Below are 21,866 nucleotides of genomic sequence, written 5' to 3'. Positions count from 1 at the left end.
GAAATATACACTCTTAGAAATGAGTATATCTTGCTAGAAAGGATTATATCTACTGTGATTTTCACCTCTACCACCAAGCACTGGCCTCATAGGAGACTGTCTGACTAAAACATGCGCAAACGAATGATGATGTCATTGAAAGCAAAACTTTCCTGAGTAATCTCATTCTTACAACAGTCCATGATTGTTTCGCTTTTCTTGGGGCTCATCAGGTAGGTGCAATTCCCGAGCTTCCGTCAACCTTATACTCAACTAGAAACCGAATTGCACGAAATGTGCGAAACATACACTCTTAGAAATGAGTATATCTTGCTAGAAAGGATTATATCTACTGTGATTTTCACCTCTACCACCAAGCACTGGCCTCATAGGAGACTGTCTGACTAAAACATGCGCAAACGAATGATGATGTCATTGAAAGCAAAACTTTCCTGAGTAATCTCATTCTTACAAAATCATTTTGGCTATCTTTCTGACCAAATTGTAGCCGGAGTGAAAAAAAACATTTCGTTAATGATGGTTGTTTTCAAATTCCCACATCACACTTTACAAAGTCGGACGGGCAAATTTAGCGACCGGCATGTTTGGAATATGAGGTAGGCCTTAGCTGAGTTTAGTTGTATCGGTACATTGATACTTTCCAAGGAGCAAGTAGAAGTGGAAATTTTTCGAGTCCTAACTCCTGCTTCATGGATTCTGTGCCATAAGTAAAGCGTAATTTACATCCAAAAGAGCAAAAAGTCAAAGATTAGAACGGTTTTCTCTAGGTTTCAACGTTTGCTACTCTGCGATGGCGATATTGCTATTGCTATGGAAGTTTCATGATGCATATATTTTCAAGCGCGGTGTTTTTAACTCCAAAACAACTGCCAAAACTATGTGAAATGCTACTCCTACCCAGGTGACATATGTTAATTTTACGATCTGTTTGGTAGTCGTTGCTTTCAAACTGTCAGTCAACCACACCAGACGGCGATGAGTTTCCAAAATGTCTCGTTTCCAGCAGAAAGTCAATTATAGTGCCATAGTGTATTTTTCAAAATGAGACACATCCGTGGTCGCGATTAGTTCGGGCAGGCAATCTTGAAAGAGGGAAAGAAGCAGAAGTGGTGAGAAGGAGTGGATCCGTTCAATTGATCAGTAGTCCCATGCGTTTTTGTAGGGTGAAAAAATCGATGTTATCGCATCAACAGAGAACTGTCCGTCAGCTTGCGTGATGTTCACTTTCACGTAAGAAGATACTTTCGATTTAAGTGAGCGGTTAAGAAAAGAGATTGTACAGTCTACTGAAAAGTTGAGTTTTGTCATTTTAAGTCGCTAGCCAAAAAAGAACAACTCCGGCCAACTCTAAACGATAGTTTGGTCGCAGAAAAGCTGTAAAGGGGTATCCGGAAAAATGAATTCGAAATACTAACAGTTGGCCTTTGAGATGCAAAGCAGGTTTTAGTCGGCGAAATTGTTACAAAATTCAGTTTCAGTATTATTTGCTTGTTTTATGAAAAGTCTCTAGATCTGTTCAATTTGACAAATCGGGCGTCGCAAGTCTGCCTCGCTCAGCTACCAAGTTACCAACGCGCACTGTTAGCTGCTTTCCGAGAACGTTTTACAGAAATGAAGGTCAAGCGATCAAGAAATTCATTTGCGGTTAGAAGTTATCAATATGGAAATAAACTATTGGCCCAAAATGTTTATTTTTACCTTGTTTAATCGAGTCACACTGGGAACCTTGCATCATGAGCTTCAGAACGGGGTATTCTAATAATAATATTAAATTTCATGACACCAAAAAGGGAAGCTACTGAACCCACTCCAGATCAACTGCTGGGTCATACAGAATTTATTAGGCAAAAGTGCGTTGATGAGACCTGACTGCATGGCGATATCACAGAACTTTCCGCATCTAATAGTAACAGGATTAAGCATCTTGCGGGATGCACATCTTTATTTCCTTGAGAAACATACTCATGGAACAACCAGTCGAAGCAAACCGGTTGAATCTGCCACACGCTCTTACGCCTAGGATCGGCAAGGCTTACCCGTCCTGCATGAATTTTAGAGTCTCAGTTTGCGGTGCATGCAATAAACGTAGAAACCATACCAGCGAAGGTATGCAGTTGTACCTGCTTCTAGCATCAATTCAAAAACTAACGAAAACTTTTGATATTTTGTCATTGCATTCCATCGTTTGTTGGATCGGAATCTGTGATGTTCGGAGACATTCAATCTTGCAGTAGTAGAAGCTTTTCCATTCTTTTCAAGTTGTTAACTGTCCAGACACGAACTACTATTTGTCACCAAGGGGGGTTGCATAAGAATCAAAGTGATTTTAACCAAGTTGTAACGTTCGCTCGAACGGTAAGGACAGGATAGTCCTTACGCACCTGTACATTCAATATGTATGTTGCGTCTTATTGTCTTCTCAACGCACGGAGAGATTAACAAACTGTTAACTTGTTGCAATCAGACAAATACGGAAGGATTGTGGACTAGTTTGTGCTCATAGTGAGGATGGATATTATTCGAAATGGAAGCCATTTCTAGGAACACATAATATAGGGATGAAATGGTTAAGAAGAAGGAAACAATAAGCAGCTCAGTAGCCAGACGGATGTAAACTTGTGAAACGTCGTGATTGTTGCAGGGATATACGGGTAACAGCGACATTCATTCAGATAACTTTGTCTCACCAAATGCACTAGGCTTCGAGCGTAATTTCCTACCGAAGTGAGCCAAAATGGAATGGTCCTTTCATTGACTCACTGAAACCCAGAATAATTTCAGTCATTTTCGTTCTTTCCTATATATTTGGTGTTGCAGTAGAAAGGAAAAAAATTCCAACAGAATACCTATTCAGTTGCAAACTACCCATCATGTTGGTTGTTTACAACAAGGTTAACTCCCTGCAACTTGATAACGTGACGCGGGAAAATTCATACAGACCTAAAAACACTAATATCTCTTGTGCCGTTCTTAGAAGCGCGTAAAGTAGGACGGCAAAATGTGAGCGTCCCAATTGTCCGTCTTCAGTAGATTATTTCGCTTGCTGAAATAAATATTTTGGACGGTGGTAATCTTCACTTGACAGTGTACCTTTATATGACAGTGGAAACAGCAATATAGAGTGGAGCCTTGTTTATAACATGACTCCACTCGGTAGTATCCGGGGTGAAATCGACAACTAAACTTATTGCGAGAAATACACGCATTTGCATATCAACTTGGTTTTCACGAGAGTTTCAGCTGAATCTCTCAAAACAACGAGAAATACATTTGCATATCAACTTGACTTTCAACAGAGTTTCAGCTGAATCTCTCAAAACAACAAAACACACAGCGTACAAGGTACTGGCTGTATCCCATGAGACTAAATGATGGCTTGGGTTTGTTGGATTTGGCTATTGCCCTCAACGAGCGCATACATGACACCTTGCAGTCTCTATTTCAGAATTCTGACAGCCCCCTTGCAGAAGCTCTGTATTTAATCGGACCGGTATGTCAAAGACGATTTTTGTGTTGAGCTACGAACATTGATCAGTCGCACCCCTAAACGTAATAACCTGAAGAGCGCTGATGACTAGACAACTGGCACCAGGGCTTCAGAAGAATCCACACATCGCAACCCTAGACTTTAGGCCTAGCACACCGCATCACAACTGGTGGTTGATTGACCTTCAGTTGACCAGTTATATTCAATATATGTTTTTAACGCTCGATCGGACCCCCATTCACCTGGTACAACAGTTACGGGCATACACTCCTCAAAAACCTTGTGGTGGTCCGGCAGCATCTCTGTTTAGACATAACCTGTCCTACCGTGGAATAGAAGTCAGAAGGAATTTCTGTTTAGACACACAAATTGTGATCGCACAACAGATCAACGTGGTTCATTTTGCAGATTTCAAAAAACTCGCTCAACCTTAGGATGCAATCCTCGGCCAGCTTACCGCCAGGATGTAATTTCCGCCAATCTCTACTGAAGAATCCTAGCAAAGTGAGCGAAGTAATATTCGAGACGCTCAGGGTCATTTGATAATGTAATATAGAAAATTGCTAAGCGTCTGAATCTCTTAGAGGACCACTCATCCCTAGTCCAAACACGCACGCTCAATCCATCTAATTTCCTTGGCTTACATAGTCACGCCAACCTCTCATTCCGGAAGTTACAGCATGGATTACTGGTATGAAAGGACTTCTGTCAAGTAGACAGCTTCACATGTCCGCATCTTTTTCGACCAATCTGTTGCGCTCCAGGTCAACGACAGAGTCAGCAGAGCAATCTTTGAAACCATGGAGGCTAATGTATAACTGACCATGAGTAAAAGCTGGAGAGACTTCAGCCTGGCACTCAATGTTTCATCCAGCCGCCACCCTACATAGCCACCACTACCTCCATCCCGTAGACCACCAATTGCTACGCCTGTAGCTAAAGGAAAAGAGTACCTGGCTGAAGATAATATCCTGGAGTCAATAGACACAATCCAGTTTCTGTCAATCCTCGAACCTCTTCAGAAGCTTTCCTGCTTAATATGGGAAGCTGAAGTTCTCTCGATGGATTGTGATACCACGCTACCTTCACTGGTACCCAAAAAGGCTACATTGTGGTTTGTGAGGGCTAGCATGGCATTATCCTAATAGATATCGCTAGTGACTCGTTGATCACACTACTGTGCTGCTCCAGACAGGCGACAGGATCCCACATCTGGCTGAATCAAGGAGACCTCCCTGCAGGAATGAGTTCTACTCACCAGTCAGTCAAGCCACGGCTTGTTTTGCAACACCGTGACAAGTTCTAGCAAACAACTACAGTTTATGTTGAATTTCGTGCAGCACTTGATTCAGTTGAAAATGAACGCCTTTGGTAACATGTCGAAATACCGATAGCTCGGGTGAGTTTATTGGTTGCATATCAGCTGGCTGTTGATCTGATTACCAAGCTCGGTGAACAGATCAATACCTAATCAATAATCAATAAGGAGCACCTTTGAATTCAGTTCAAAGTTGGCAGCGTGTCCTTATCTCACCAGAGCTTACTGCAAAAGAAATAAGCCCAAGTTCAATTTCATTGGGAATAGACTGTTGATTCTGTTTTAAAATCCGTTGTTCTGGAGGGCATCATAATTCTGCCGACCTTCAATATCGCAGTATCGCATGTCCTCAGCAACTCCCTGGAGTACCAGTAAGCCTTACCAGGTGAATCATGAACCTTCATTAAGGTGATGGCATCGCAGTCCACAGCATATATCCGACGGAGAATTCAGCTGGGTTCCAGATGCGTCTACCGTCAAAACTAAATCCGTATGCAGCCGAGTGCGTTAGCGTTCTGCTGTGAGTGGTCGCGGTTGCGGAATGCACACCCACATCATCATCGTTTGAAAAGGCGTCCTCCCAGCGCAGTCGTTCTGATGAGTCGATACCAAAGGGCGAAGCACTGCGCTCGAAGTTCGCTCTTATTAGAGCTCACTAGCAGAGCACATCCTTGATTGTGCCAGGGTTTGGACTCCATACATCTGACATGAAAGGCCTTTACGGTGGTGCAATTTCGAATCCACTGTACTCTCCTGTCAGCCTGTGTTGGTGTATGCGTTATGTACAAGGTTGTACCATGCATTTTTGAATGAATTATGAGAGGATAACATTTTGAACCTTAATGGTTTTACTTTTACCGGTACGCAAATGAACTAATATGTCTGGCGTTTCGTTCCGTCTTCATCTTTCCACCCGACACGCGAAAAATAATCTGATATAGTTAGCCAAGCACAGGCAAGCAGAATCACAAGGAAACCTTTTTTCAATTTCCACACCTGCTCACAGTTTGATTTTTCATTCGATCGCTGTGTAAAATGGAGGCTTATTTGTCTGTGTGATGGTCTCAGCTTGCAGTGCGATCAGTAAATACTCGCTAAGATGTCAGTCGACTGCGTCAAGAACGTCAGATTTTTGAAAATAACCCCAGAATGTCGGGAACCTACTGTCAACCTTAAACTCGACCAAAATCTCAGTTGGGAAGCTGGAAAGCATCCAGGCCAGCCAATCACTCAGTCATTGCAGCAAAAGCCGATGGTTGTACAGACACGCCACAGAGGCACGACCGGGTATGATAAAGGTTCGGGCATTTCACATAAGCACAGTCGATCTTGATGGTTAAGGTCGCAAGTTGTACGGTAATTGTTACGTGATCTGGTGAGCCACCGCCGCATGTCCACTAAACGCCGATCAGAAAGCCTGGATCAATTTCAAAAAGTGCCCTTTAAATAGCACAAAGTCGTTGTGACTCATGCTCTCGCTGGTTGCAATAACGCTGTTGTGTTCTTTGTCGGCGAGTATTTTTTCGGGTCGCCGCATGTTAAACGCCGATCAGAAAGCCTGGATCAATTTCAAAAAGTGCCCTTTAAATAGCACAAAGTCGTTGTGACTCATGCTCTCGCTGGTTGCAATAACGCTGTTGTGTTCTTTGTCGGCGAGTATTTTTTCGGGTTTAAGCACTGGAGTGAATACAACAGTCAAAAATAACAGATTAATAGCTGGTTTTGAGCGTGCAGTAAATCCGCCTGGTCGTGACATATAAAACCCGCATCTCGGACTTCTGCTTGGTTGACTCATTAGGACACAGAGCAACAACACGATGATTCATAGAGTTACGGACACATACAAGGTTTTGGTCTTCGCATAGTTTTCAGCCTGGTGGACGTGTTCACGCAGCTGGAAGACCTCTATATGTGCTTCTTTGAGCTGTACGGGGCATAGTTTAATAAAAGTAGTCTAAAGGAAACCAAAAACCTTCCAGTTGTACACTCTACAGGAGCACAATTAACCAGTCTTTTATCGGCCGATGAGTCACGTCCTAACTTCAAAGTAAGACACACGTCCAACTGCCATCACAATATCGACAAATGCTCTGCTACGCCTAGACAACTTCGTTCCAGGTTTAAACTCCTCTGCTCCGCTCTGCCCTGTCAATCTGGAATGCTGTCTCGATGCTGTACCTGAAAAGACTACACATAGTCTACTCAAAATTTCTTAAAACAACATTTTGTCTCAACCTCCGTTTATGTTTGAGTCTTTTTAAGACCTTTCAAATGCTTCTCACCGCTGGAGTACGATTTACTGGTTTAATCCATATTCAGTAAGTCAGTAGGTCAGCGACAAAGCAAAAAAGTAAGCTATTCTGGGTGGTCAGAATGGATTCTAGAAAAACATTTATGCCTTCTGTGTACCAGGTAGACTCAGACATGAGACGGGAACTATGGATGTAAACTTCTCAAATCCCATTGTATCAGTACGGAAAAGATATTCTTTGAAATCGAATCTGAAGCTCACCCGCATGAGCTTCATTCAGGTTCCTTTAATCTCACTGCGCAAACGAGGACACACTGCTGCTGAACGATCATTGCCCTATTGGATGGTTTCGTCCGCGAAACATCAAACCCTATAAAACCTAAACCGCCATCCGTCGTGCCAAAAGAGACCCCATTTTCGTCTTGGTAACGTGTGACACAATAGATACTGGTCGTCAGTTGAACGCGATGTATCACATCGTGGGTGACATTAATTCTCCATATTTTAGACAAAATCTACAAAAAGCATCTAGATCGGTCACTTGGTGCTAGAGTATATCATGTATTTTCATGCGCTCCAATACTTATTGCAAATAACGCGGTCCAACCTGAGCGGCCCTTTGAAGCCGGCTATTTTTAGGGCCAAATGTAGGACTTTCTTCGTTTTGTCCCACTTCAGAAGCGATATGATTTGTCATCGTAAGTCAGTATGCCAATGATGTGGCCGCGATTTACACGGTACCCGATGCATAGTGTCCAGTCTCATTCGTAAGTGTTCTGCCGGTATTATATCAGGACCAGACTTTCCCGACCAATGTGTGCTGTCATTTGGATTCATACCTTCTTCAGTGACAGCATCGGACATCTGTAGAGAACATCCCTCAATCTCACCTCCCGCATTTCTAAAATATTGTATTTGTGCAGACATGACACAATAACAAATCTGAATGTTACGTTTTGTCGGTTGTAGGCACACATGGAGAATTCCGCCTTCTAATCTTACGAAGCATCACGAGGAATTCGCATTTGCTAAATTCATCGGCCCCACATTACTATACACATCTGTTACTCGCCCTTGTCATGACCCACGTTTTTCGGAAGCCACAACAATATTTAGGAAAATGTCACAGTTGAATATTTAAAGACACGTTTTGTGCGTCATATGAACCAATCGAATATTTTGGTCAGGCAGCGGAAAAGGTGATATGACGAAATAGAAAAACAGTGCAAGGGAACAAGCATCGTTTGATTAGTTCCCGAATGCGGTTTCAGCGCATTTCTTATTAATAAAAATGGGAACGGGATCGAACTGACTGGAATTTTCCTTGAATGCCTTCGACATGATATTGTTGCAACTTACGGTCTCTGAATACATTGACTGTTGCAGCATACCGGGTTGGTCTCGAAGTCAATCACTCTACTAGATCGTTATTCAACTGGTTGAGAGTTTTAATACTGATAGGAGTTCGAGGTCCTTCAGAGCAGAACAAGAAACCCGCTAATCACTTCCACTGAGGATAAAATAGTTGTTTGCCGTTCATTTCGTCATTTGTGCCCAACTCACTTTGACCACATGATTTAATCCCGACCAAATCTTTAGCACAACAAGAAGGAGCTTAATCGCGTTTTGTCATCCAATCATACATACATAGAAGCAAACAAAAATCAGACTATTTCGCTGTCGTTCCTAATACGGTGGATTGTTGCGTGGAAAACAGATTCCCCTGCATCTCTTGAAGTACTTTGTGCAGTAATCTGGATTATTTTGTCATATGTGTACGATTTAGCGTAATACTGCACATCTCTCATGGCAGCAGCATACAAGTTTTACCGAGCGATAACCAACGGCACTCTGTCAAGTTAGCGTCGGGCAACTTGTTCGAATTCCAAGAACTCTCTATTCATTGATTTTCATAGAATGATAACGTCGGTCGGATGTTCATTAGATAATACAGCAAACTCCCCCTAATTGCGAATGGTCACGTCTATCAGATGGATGTTGGTGGACCACCAACCCTTCTGAGGTACGTGCGTTCACGTGTTGCAGCTGACTGAGGAGATTAAGTCTCTTTTGAGACGTTCGGTTGTTTCCCAGCACCACAACGCTTCACATCCGAAATCTTTTTACGCGCCATTGGATAGGTGTCCTGAATACCCCTTGAGTGAAATTTAATATTTAATAATTACTGAACACTGCCCCAGTGGTGCAATTTCGATTGTCTTCGATTGCAGACAAGTTGCTCTTGAATGTGATTATGACCCATGTTTTTCAAGTGGCCCGACAAACGAAGCTGATTCTCCTTCTAACTGCATTGGATTTTCGACTGGCGATCAAACGCCTTGCTGCTGTTACATTTTTTGCGTCTATTTCTTCGTTTAGTGTTGGTTCTGTGGGTGGTGTGCTGCTAAGGTAGCGGACTTCTGTGCAACATGCAGCCTCAAAACCATATAGCAGATTTTTTGGTGATTCCCTTTGTATCCCGTGTGCAGGATAACAAAAAAACGAACGTTTTAGAGATGATCATATCTAAGCCAAAACGGACCAGTGTCGTCAGTACTTCCGCCTTAAGATGGAAGATAAAACAGTCGTCAGAAAACAGCAATATGCAAATAGAAGGCTCAAATAACAGTATTCGAGCAACGAGACGCAACTTAGCAGACAACCCTGAAAATGGCACTGAATTGATGGGCCATCTTCGTAGTGTTGGAACACCTCTGAGCAGACGGTGAAGCAACAACGCAGCCCTCTTCCATGACAGTAACGATTGGGTCATTCGAGATGTTCCCGCAGGACCACACCCGGCCCCACATCACAGTCTTGTTAGACTTTCGAAGTCAGCTTTTGTAGGATTATTAACATTGATGTCTTCGTTAGTGAGTCCGAAGCTTTGGTGAAGTCAACAAACGGTCCACAGGGTGCTTAGTTTTCTCACAACATTTCTCTTTTATTCGTTTCGAGGTACAAACTAAATCAACCGCACTCTGACCGCTCAGAAACCCGTGATGCACTTCAGGAACGCTCCACTCCTGAACAACACCGACTAGTCTCTTAATTTTTGCATAGCAATTGAACAAGTGCACTCTGCGGTGCCGGTGATTCCAGATTGAACAGTTCCGAGGATGAGCCATCCCATCCAACCGCTTGCCCAGTTTGCAGCTGGCTTAGAGCCCTCAGCAGTTCTGCAACTGCTGAAAGCAGTTGCAAGTAGAACGAGTGGGATAAACCACACAAGTTACTATCTCTTGGCCGGTTGGATAGTGTTGAAAGTGATATTTCTAGGTTGGTGGGACTTTGTCTGATCTGATGAGAGTGGAAATACAGCTCATAAATTTCATCTAGTCCAGAGAGGAATGATTTGTGACCATATTGTTGTCGACTGTGTTCTTCGGATTTATCCAATGATAATATTTGAACACATTTTGGAAGCGGAATCACAAGCAAAGATCTGGTTGGCCTACCCACCTGTAGCGTCTCCTGTTCATATGGGAACTGTCTCATTTCTTCCATAGCCCCCTTATCTTCTGTAAGACCACCCTGAATCACATATGCAAAATAATGCCTAATATTTTCTTCGCGTTTATCAGTGAATATGTGATAGCGGACTGGATAGGACAAGTAAGGGGACAAAATAAACCACCAGAATTTCCCGCGGTATCGCTATATAGCGAATAACTAGATGCTAGAGATTAAGGTCATGGCAGGTAAAAGATGGTCAGACTAAAAATTCTCAGTGACTCCTCTCCGACTGGTGGACAATCACTATCTTCTCATGCCGTCAATTGTGTTTGACTCGAAAATATGGAAACCCAGACTTAGTTTGCCTTTTTAGGTCGCCTCTAGATTGCGGAGTTGACTCCACAAACCAGGAAACTAGCTAAATCGACTGTATACCACAGATGGAAGAAAACTGACTCACAGGAGGACTTCCAGTGTAAACTTTCACAAGATCACGTGATTTTTCAAGAGCCTTTGAAGGAAAAACAACTCATACAGGACATAGTTTGGTCTAGCTCGTTCTCTTACGACCATTTGGATCGAGCCCCAAGTCAATTTGTCAGCAAGAGGTAATCACAGATGCTGATGTACATTAGAACAGTACTTACGCCCTCTGGGTTAGCTTAGCCAACCAACTTGTGAAATAGCGTTGGATTACATTCTGACTCTAATCTGCTTTTGTAACATTCCTTTTCACTCTCAATAGTACTGCCAAGTATTCCCTTTTAGGCAGCGTACAGTAGTATTATTTTTTCACCGTTGTATAAATGTACGATAAGCGTACATGGCGAGTGTTTCCTGAACATATCAGGTCGAAACATTTCATCCGGATACTCACCGTTCGATCCGCGGATCGATATTGGGCCTTGCACCAGACTATAGCTGTATTATAAACCCTGCAACACAACAGTTTGGATAGGTGTAACTACCACTCGTGGGCGATAGACTCCACCAGCTACCCTGGATACACTTTATGCTTCAACCGTTCCAAAATCCCAAAAATTATTCAGAAGCCCCGTAAATTCCTTTGATTTTTCCAATTTCGCCACCCACCTATGGCGCCCGGTGATCTATCAATCATCTACCCTATCATTAGTTTGTCAAAAATAAATCACTCAGTGGTAGTTAACACTCAGCTAGGGGCTGATCCCTTGATTTTTGTTACAAACTAATTAATTTGGACTGAATTGTGAGCTGCACAACAGACACAAACATTCGATACATTTTACGGACGATTCTTTTTTGAAGCTGAGGGATTAGCCGCCTGAGAAGACACAAGTTTACCCCATAATCTCAGCATATTGATGCAAACGAGTTCATCGTGCGACGGATACATTAGCCAAACAGTATCTGGTAATCATCTTGACAGATCCCGTGGGTAGTTCTATCGCCAATTTATACTACAGTTGTTTGAAAAATCTCTCCACGTTATAATGAACGACGGAACGTTTTGGCTAAGTAAAGGATGACCAAAGTGTACAGTGAACTGAGGACGCTTGTAGAGAGGTAAAATAAAAGTTCTGAATTGTCAACTTCTGTACGGAAAAAGTATGCAAATGTGCAGAATGAACAGAAACGGTACCAGGTTTTTTAAGGATTGCAGTCTTGGTACTTTTCGCACATCATGTTGTTGTCGCTATTTCGTTTGTAAACTCGACATCCGGAACAGCGATTCGCTGAAAAATCGCAAGGCTAATTTAAACAATATCGCAAAAATCCACTAGATACTGAATCGACAGCTGATAACTAGAATCGTTCGCACCTGTAAACTCCGTCAGCTGGAGCATGTCATCCCTTTGGTAGCAATTATAAAACTGGGGAAATTCGCGGTATTTCCGCCACGACTTCCTAAATTATCCAATATTCCTTGCTCTTCTCCACACAAAATCATCTCTCACAGTTTTTTAAAATCAGTTTTTAATTCTGAGGAATTCTGAGAAATTTCTCGCATCGAAGATAGCTCGAGTTCTCAATTATAACCGCCCGTGTGGTGAACAAGGGATAGTGAAAGAGGTCTGCCGTTTAACGTTACAGAAGTAGGGGCAGAAAAAGTACGGGTTATTCGTACCAGTGAAGGGACGATTAAAATTATCAATATGGCATAATGACTGAAAGCAAAACGAGCCCATACAAGTGACCGGAACATGTAAGTGTTTCAAACGTCTTAAATTAATATGAGAATGGGTACTGATAAAGTTCAGTGCATCCACTGAAGGCACGTTTTCCTTCAGACATACCATGAGCTCGTTTTAACCATTAGTCTGTTCAACTAAAGTGAACCAACCCTGTGACTTTATTTAACTACCAAGGGAACTGTGCCACCCACGGGGAATTTGAAAAGGAAACATTAGAACTTAATTCACTGTGAACTCTAAACAGGGTTTCTGGCCTGATTAGACGACTAAGTCAAATGAATCGATTCTGATGTTTCGTAGCCAGTCTTCCTAATTTCCGGGTCAAAGGTTAGTGGTTACCGTCTGTTGTTTTATCCAATAGGATAAATTTATCCCCGGTTCAGTTTTGATCTCGACGAATTCAGATATAACACTGATATTCCAAGAATCACTTAGCACAAGGCAATACTGTACGACCTGCGATCAAAACCGCCAAAGATCCTGTGGTAGTGTTTGTGGCCAAGTATCAGTTTCAGGATCACATCAGCTAGAAAATACTCCATCAGTTTTCTCAAACGTGAATTTTACTTTGAGGCCCCAATAGTAACCATAACTATGCGCCAAAACACACAGAGGTGTCTTGGATTCGATTTCGTTCACGTTTTGGTATGGTGAACTGGAGAACATGGGTAACCACTAGCTGTGACTATCTTTTTATTATGGGCTGGTAATACTCTCCTTACTGAAAAAGTCTACCAGAAAAGTGCATCCTGGTCTAAAACATACCCTTAAATCAATAGCATAAAGCCATTTCAGACCCTGTGGTGCAGAAAGCATATTCTTTCCGTCATACTTACCGGTCTATAATGTGCTTATTGAGACTTTATGTCTTTCGTATGCTAAGTAACTGACTACAGTCCAACTGTGGGTCTACCTGTGGATTCATATTGCCAAACCACTTTACTTTTGAGCGTTTAGCAGATCTCATAGTGCCGGATATTATTTGGCGTTGAGGAGAGTCCATTGGCTTGATTGTTGTCATACCGAGGCTGTCTCTTTACCTGCTGAGGCAACTGGTCTCGTTGGGGATACTGCCGTAACTGTCGAGGAGAAAAGTTCAGTATTTCCGTGGAATATTCCACCTAACATCAGCCTAGAAGACAGTGACAAAAAGCCTGTTCCTGTTGTCTAAATATGTGTGAAATTATGCATTTTGTTGACGATTTCCCAAATCCAACAGTGCTTCCAGCTAGTAAGGCTCTCCATAGTGATCTCCGAAATTCTGGTTGTCTGTCAGCCTCCAAGCTCCCTGACCCATCATATTTCACAGTTCATTATTGTCTTTCTAGTGGACAGATAATGCTGAAAACTACAAGAAAAATTTCAAGTATTGACCATCAACTTCGTCAGCGGGTCCAACACAATGAATCATTACGATCAACAGTTGGTTTGCTACGGAAGGTTGACGCTTTTGCTAGGGGTGACTGGAGCCTACCGCATGTGGCCTCAAGGGGACCACTGAAGGTTCTCGAAGTGCGATTGCAACACATATCCTAAGACCGACGTGGAATAAAATCTACCCATACATACGTTAATGCAGCAGATGTTTTCTAAATCTACCTGAAACGGAGTATTAGGAAGAACCGAAAAGCCACGATTTACTTTAGAATTTGGACGCTCATAAGGACAAATACACTCATTTGCATATCAATTTGATCTTCACGGAAAAATTAGGTGGATCTTCTTCAGCTGGATGTGTTACACAAAGATGAATTTATGTACGATATTTCAGATATCACAGTAAATTTTCATAAAGAAAACTATTCACATAGTGGTCTGCCGCCGTTTTTCATCAACCTTGTGAGTATTATTATTATTATTATTATTATTATTATTACCTCCCAAAATACGACCTTGATAAAATGAGAAGAGGTTCATCTTTAGGAATGCACAAACTCTGGATTTTTGAACCAGTGGTTTTATTAGACCAGTGCTTCCTAATGTAATAAACCACTAACCCACCGCCACGCACCACTACGCTCTCTAATAAGGCACGATGATATCACCTCGATTGGTGATGAAACGTTTGCAGTCAAATTGCCCAGCTCAGCGAACAAACCAACGACCATCTACGCTACCTGAGCTACCGACATTTACCTCGATAGAAAATAGAATAAACTTTGTTTTGGATCAGAAGGCCTATCTTTACTTCGAGGAGTGAAGTTCTGCATTGTGAGTATCCATTGTTGAGAGCATTTGTACTACAATTGCACGCGATATTCCTCTCAAGTTGGTGCACAAAAATTGCACTTGACTTTAGAACTTGGAATGCTCACCGGTGCCATGGTGACTCAAGCCATAGACTTGAGAAACGCTCAGTTGAAATTTTCTCTGAGTGCTTCAAATGGGAACTTCAGTTGGGAACTAATTTTCTCAGTCAGTTAATCACACCACTGATTTAAATTCTAGTTTTGCTTATCAGATGAATGCAGTTTTCATCTTGATTAAATCTGACCACTCTGAGAATCACACTTTGTTATTGTGTTTTGTCTACACAAGTTGACAAGCGTGATCAATTGCGAAGTAACACGTTGACAGCGCATTGCTCTAAGCAGCTTCGACCGTCGACTTTCTAGGACGTATTTATGTATGGAAATTGTTTGTTTCCGGTGCGAGTTACTTTTCAGTTGAATTTCGAAAGAAATATATGTGTGGTCTGAATTTGTCACACATGGGGAACACAATTCCTTTGAAATCCACGTCTTTCATCAATACCAGGTTATTCCGGGTGGGCAGAAACAGGAAACAGGGTTTGCTAAAGAAAATGAATAATAACTATGGATGTTTGCAAACACCGTGTTACCTTGTCTGAGTCGTATCGCATTTTTGTATCCAGCAATCGTGTGAAACTTAACTCTGTGGGAAGTTAACTACAATACTAAGTTAGTTACTGCTTGGAGACAATATACTTAGAATAGGCCGGTTTTTCCCCTTAAAGCAGTATTTGCTGGTACCCACTGGTCGACCCATTAGATTCATAGATTCCTCAGTTAAGGTTTGCTGGATCACATACCGGGCATTGAACAGAACTGTTCCTCGTCGGTGATTGTCCATTACAAATTTGTTCTCATTTTCTAGAAATCTGACACTGATTTAAATCCACAACTCAGTACTTTTTCTAAAAGCGGTTTGATTCTCTTCCCCTCAAGATAAAGGACGAAGAGTGAGCATACTCTAAGATTCCTCAAACAAGGAGGATGTCTATTGTCTAAGACCTTTTGATTCAAGGACCGTTCAGCTGTTATAAATTTTTGGGAATCCGGATGTAAAATTCCTGGGCCTAATTTCGCCACAATGCACCCAATTTAGTGTTAAAAAGAGACTAGCGTCAAATCACTCTGCCTCAGTTGCGATGTGTTCTTGGCCGCTGCTGAAATAGAAGTGTTCTTATATAGTGTAGCAATGAGTTACGTCATCACCCAGGACCGTAGGCTTGTAAGAGCCATGAGTGTGTGGTTATAGTAGTGTATTAGAGCAACGCTGCACATGCAATAAGGCTCAGTGAGTAATTTCGACCTTTAAAAATCAAAATCGCTACCCAGTAAGTAAGCAGTCTATGATCGCTATATATAGTGTGAAATCTGCCATAAAAGACTGAACAAACAACTGAAAGCAGCATAAAACAGTTTTTTTACGGTGCGCTCACAATGTACAGTGGTTGAATTTGCCATCTTCTAGCTTTTGTAAAACAGTTCGTGTTTGGAAAATAACCATCAATGCTTCGGTTTAATAAAATTATCACAAACTCCATGAAATGGAATCTTGGCAAGGGAGAAATATTTTATGTGACAAAAACCTTCGGAAGTTCAGCGAACCTCCTCTAGTAACCTTATGAGATAGTATCCTTCGTCAGTGATTTTCGGAGTGAGAGAGAATGGGAGACAGAACACTTCCAGCCTACACTATTGCTCGGTTGACTGTGATTTCTAGAGAAAGCTGCTCAATGCTCCAGTTTTCCGATGAATGGTCTGGGTCCTTCGTTTTTTCCGTGAATATCGTCGCACATTGCAGCACCCCAGTTGGTCCCGGAATATTCTGAAACTTGGCAACACTTTGTACCTCATAGGTCACAGTCTCTGCAAGTATATGGATAAAGTTACTGCCTTTCTCCGGTATACTCCTGCGTTGGGGACGTTAAGCATTTGGGTATCTAAGCTGCGTTCTTCGGTTGGAACTCTGCTAGAGGCAGTATTTGGACTGCAAACCCTGAGAATTCCTAACAAAAATGACACACAAGAATACAGTGCTTCCTGGCCTTTGAGCTTATACAGTACACACACTAATAGTATACCCAGAATCAGTTGTATTGTATTGAGTTGTATTTTATTGTATTGTATTGTGTTGTATTGTATTGTGTTGTATTTTATTGTATTGTATTGTATTGTATTATATTGTATTGTATTGTATTGTATTGTATTGCATTGTATTCTTATTGTACGACCATTCTTACAATGACGTGTTTGAAAGAAAACCTAACCCCGGTACAGGAGTTGATATGATGTAGTGCCAAGTACTCCACGAAGTACGAGCAAACACTTTCCAGCTAGTAAGGGTAGTCATGTTTCCTGTTAGAGTCGTTCGAATCGTCAGGAGTACTAAGTTGTTCCAATGGAGTGATATCCTTCAGTATCTCTTTTGTAGGTTGATAGTTGTATGTGCAAAACGCGTGGTTGTGTTTTACACTTAAGGTTACAGAAGATGGAAAAAACAATGTAGTTTGACTCGTACTAACAATTTCGTGCTTCTAGAACACAACGGAATGACAATTTGGAATGCAAAAATCGATTACCCACCAGATTTTCACCCAAACATGCTCGCTAAAATTAATATCAATGCTTATGTTAGAGCATCTAAGTACAACTTTGTCAAAAACGAAGGCCCCTGGATAACTATGGTCACGCTAGTTTGATGATACCAAGTGCAAACGGAACAAACGCACCATGTGATCAATCTTATTGTCTGTTGTTTTGGCCACAATCAAGGGCACATTCCGAACAAAGACAAAAAGTACAAAACCGTCTGGTAATAAATTGACAAATAGTTGATTCTCTTTGGACGAGACCTAACAGATCTGGTTATCATGCTTACTGAATCTTTATCAACGCTAGCTTCCCCTACATGCTTCAGGATTTTTAAACACACTGATTCTCGGGAGCAAAATTGTGAAATAGTTACCAGGAATAAGAGAATCATGTGTTGCATGTGTTGCACAAAAACAGAAGTATCTTGTGAATGATAGTTGACTAACATTTGTTACTTCACGTACGCTTCAGTTAATCGATGTCCACAATGGGAAGAAGTCCAGCTTTAGGTGGTCACTTGATTAGGGGATTTATGGTCCTACCATTCTTGCTTGGACGTCTATAGTTCAGAGGACACGTGATAGCTACATAAGGTATCAAATGAGAAAATAAACTGTCAAGTGTCTCTAACCAACAGGTACTGAGGGTACAAATGAATTGGACAAATATCTTCACCTCAGTCCGTCACCTCTCTGTTAGGCTTACTGCCTATTTGTGGTTTTTCTCTTGACCTTCTTCATTTTCGGTTTGCAGGATGAAGCGAGCTGGTTACTGGAGCCAAAATTCGAGGGAAGGTATGAGCGAGAGGGCCAATTTCTAACAATCTTATGTTTGTGTAATTATAAATCCTTAAACTTGAACCTAATACCTAAAAGTTTGCAGTTAGTTGTCACATAGGTAAGTTTGGCTGTTTTACCAAAATGGCATCACAGACAAACTGATCATCTCCTGAGGAATGCCCTTGCTATCACAACTCATTTTTCCCATCCAATTAGTGAGGTGACGAACACTGTCAGCAACCTTATGAGTAGTGTGTTACGTCTTTACGTGTATCGCGACATCTCGAATATCGCGCCAACTGAAACATGAGGCGGCCTGATGAAGCACATTCAAAGGGCTTGATAACATCATAAACGAGAGACTTATCCGGGTTCCAGGTGAGCCTCGAGCAAAACCGAATTCGTTTGCAACTGAGTGCACTTCGCTATCTTTCGTGCGATTTAGGTTCAAACGGAACAAAAATTTGATGGAAACTTGACGATCCCAAATAAGGGAGAAACCGATCTTGAACTGTCGAAGAATTTTCAGAAACCTTATGAGCAGTGCATTGCGTCTGCACTGTCATACAATGTTTGGAAGTAAGCAGCAATGTGAATATTCCGACAACAACAAAGGTTCCTGAATGTCGTCATTTATATTGTGGTATTCTGGAACTCTGTACTTCATTGTCCCGTCCACGCAGAATCCAGAGTACAGTAAACACCTTCGCCGAGGATTACTCACTTACATAATGGAAACAAATCCCTAATACCGAGCAGGAAGTCAGACCCAAAACTGATATACTCACTAAGGGGAGACTCTAGACAAGAACACCTTATACAGCTGATTCGAATTTATTGGTCAACCGTCATTTGAAGCAGCTGACTTCATGTGCAAAGCTAACGCAATACTTCGCAACATCGGCAGGTATGCCTGAACTGGAATAGGCATGTATGTGTTTGTTAGATAGGCTCACAAAACCATAAATCGGAAAAGCTAATGAACCAATACCTACTGAATGCAATGAAGCAGAAATACCGAATAAGTTGCATCCGATAACTTGGCATCCATTGATCTCCAGCTGAAAATTAGTACACCTGACTATTGGGTCCGGTTCTCGTCCCCTTTTAACCCGGGTGCTAAAGACGCTTTCGTTTGTACAGATGTCAATGATAGGAAGAAGTGACCAATTCCCAGATTCATTGCTCGGCGACATCACTTTTTGTTCACGAATCTCCGGAAGCATTTGTTTTCTAGTCTACTCATTCCAAGCACAACCAAAGAATCCTTTGCATACGCACAAACTTGGCGGAACACATCTGGATACATCCGAAATTCCGATGGCCTCATGCCAAAAGTGTGTAATGCGGTTTCCGCTTGTGGACCACACCGACGAGAAAATATCATTATCTATTTCCGATGTTGAAATCTAGCAAAGATAAAACCTCGCCAGTTGTGGGGTCCCATACAGGGTGAGTGACAGTAAATAACTGTACGTATCATCTTTAGACGACTAGTAATGCAGTTCGAATGGTGCCCCGAAATATCTTCCGGTTAAGGAAGCTTCTTAAGATTTGGCCGTTTTGGCAGACCGTTTTGAATACAGCCAGTGAAAACTCGAGAAATAGATATTTACAAAGTAGTTCCAATTGTATCTGGAATGTGCTGTCGTCAGTCTGTGCCAGTTGTTTGAGTTATATGAGCTGACTTTAGGGGCATAACTCACACGGAATTTCACCTTCAGTGAGCTATTCTGTCAGAGGATAACCCAGTTACAGAAACAGGATCCAGAATTAAGCCATCCGGGACAGAAGTGCATCTGAATCATCTAAATGTGAAAATTGTACCGTGGATAGTTTGTGTCATTTGGTGCCACGAGTTGCCTAGTTGGTGAAGAAAGTTCTGAGAAAGTTGTGCGTTTGGGACTCGCTTTTAAGCACCCAGCCTCTTGTTCTTGAGGCAGGGAGCTTGGAACCTTCAGGAAGGGTCTTGCTAGTTACCTTTGTATGTTTGCGGAATTTCTTAAATTTACGTGCATGACACTTTCTTTCGTGGAGTCCCCTTCAAATCGACGAGATGAGCACGATTTCTGTGAAAACGTTTCGCTTGAGAGCCGGTGGTAAGACATGCTCGCATGCTGGATGTTTGTAGCTAAACTACTCGTAGAGCCATTTATGAGCTCTAGTGAGAGGGAAACTTGACCAAAGATGGAAATGAAGGCACTTTTCAACCAGTTTTTGGTCAAGTTTGATTTTCTGGTCACAGAACTGGATTTGAAAGGCTATTGGAAAGAAACAATAGTTAACCCTGGGCTGCATTTGACGTAAGTGATGCTAAAGCTATCGGTGAATGATACGTCTAAGAACAACTTCAGCGGTTATGGTCATTAACACTATAAAATGATGATTGATGCGGGCAAGTAACGATTTATTGAACTAAAGTGCAGTGAATTATGAGGCCCAGAGGACATAATTGCCCACAATAATGTCGGGAGTGGTGACAAACAGATCTCAGGTAGCTTATGCTCACCAGACACTAACCAACTTCCTTTGCTAGAATATCAAGAAAGCCATGCCTTTAACACAAAACCTGAAGAAGGCCGTAAGACATACGCCCCCGAAGATAGTGAACTGGTAGACAACAAATATTTCGTACACAAAACAAGGCTGTCAATCAGAAACCGATCATCAGGAATGTCTGCCATGTTTCTTGAGGTCACTAGCTGTTGAAAAGCGCATGAACGCCGCTTACTGCGGATTCAGCTCAGTCAACGTTCCAGCGTCGTAAAACAACAAGCAAAAGCATATGATGTCCTATAATGATAAAGCATGCGAGTTGGATGGTTCAGAAGACTTGGCCTACCACAGCGCAGTAAGAGAAAGGAGAGTAGCGAAATATTACATTCAGTGTATGTGATCGACAAATGCAATGTGGTTAGGTCAAAAAGAGAGATCACAGTACCACAATGCCTGTGAATCACCGATTTCTATATTTCTCTGAAGGACAAGAAAGGCAAATGATATTTTTATACTGAAATAGGTCTATCCGCACGTCCAAACTGAAGAAAACACTATACTTCTACTGGGTTTTGGGTTGTCAGTCCGTTCACCACAAATATATTGACATCAACTCAGGAACAGCACATGTGGTATGATGACCAGGCTCATAATCCACAAGGGTTCCACAACATTTTGGATGTATGTGTGGTTTGGTTCAGGTGACAAAGTTATTCATGCCATACTGTAATCGTCTAATTTCATTCGTCAAAGCTTTTATCCCGAAAATCGCAGTATGAACTGGTCTTTCGTGCAGTATGCGTCCCTTAAACATGCACAACAATGCTCTGAATATCTGTGTCCGCCAAATCGAAACGGGCCATTGATTCAGTTCAAAAATTTGGATGGTCAGAATCATACAAGTTCAGAAAAAGTCAAGAAAAACAAGTCATCCTGGAAGCACTGGGTGTAACAGCTGACCGGTAGAACGCAACGGAATTTTGACTCTAATCACACGACATATAAAGGATTCGAGCCACTGCTAATCAAAGGTCCGCTGGTCACAGCTGAAATGCAAGGTCTGA

General features: G+C 41.9%; 1 protein-coding gene across 1 annotated transcript in view; it reads left to right on the top strand.

Moving 5' to 3' along the window:
• T265_06457 (hypothetical protein) overlaps positions 1-21,866 on the top strand; it is a gene marked incomplete at both ends in the record, with an annotated part of 73,179 nt that overhangs the window by 38,030 nt on the left and 13,283 nt on the right. The window contains one exon of the mRNA XM_009171725.1: positions 3,297-3,490. Within this exon, the coding sequence (XP_009169989.1) occupies positions 3,297-3,490 (194 nt within the window). The remainder of the gene's footprint in view (positions 1-3,296; positions 3,491-21,866) is intronic.

This window comes from Opisthorchis viverrini (assembly GCF_000715545.1).
Source record: "Opisthorchis viverrini unplaced genomic scaffold opera_v5_137, whole genome shotgun sequence".
In the NCBI taxonomy this organism is placed as follows: Eukaryota; Metazoa; Platyhelminthes; class Trematoda; order Opisthorchiida; family Opisthorchiidae; genus Opisthorchis; species Opisthorchis viverrini.
Note: the sequence above shows the minus strand (reverse complement) of the source record. Positions and strands in the feature narration are given on the sequence as shown.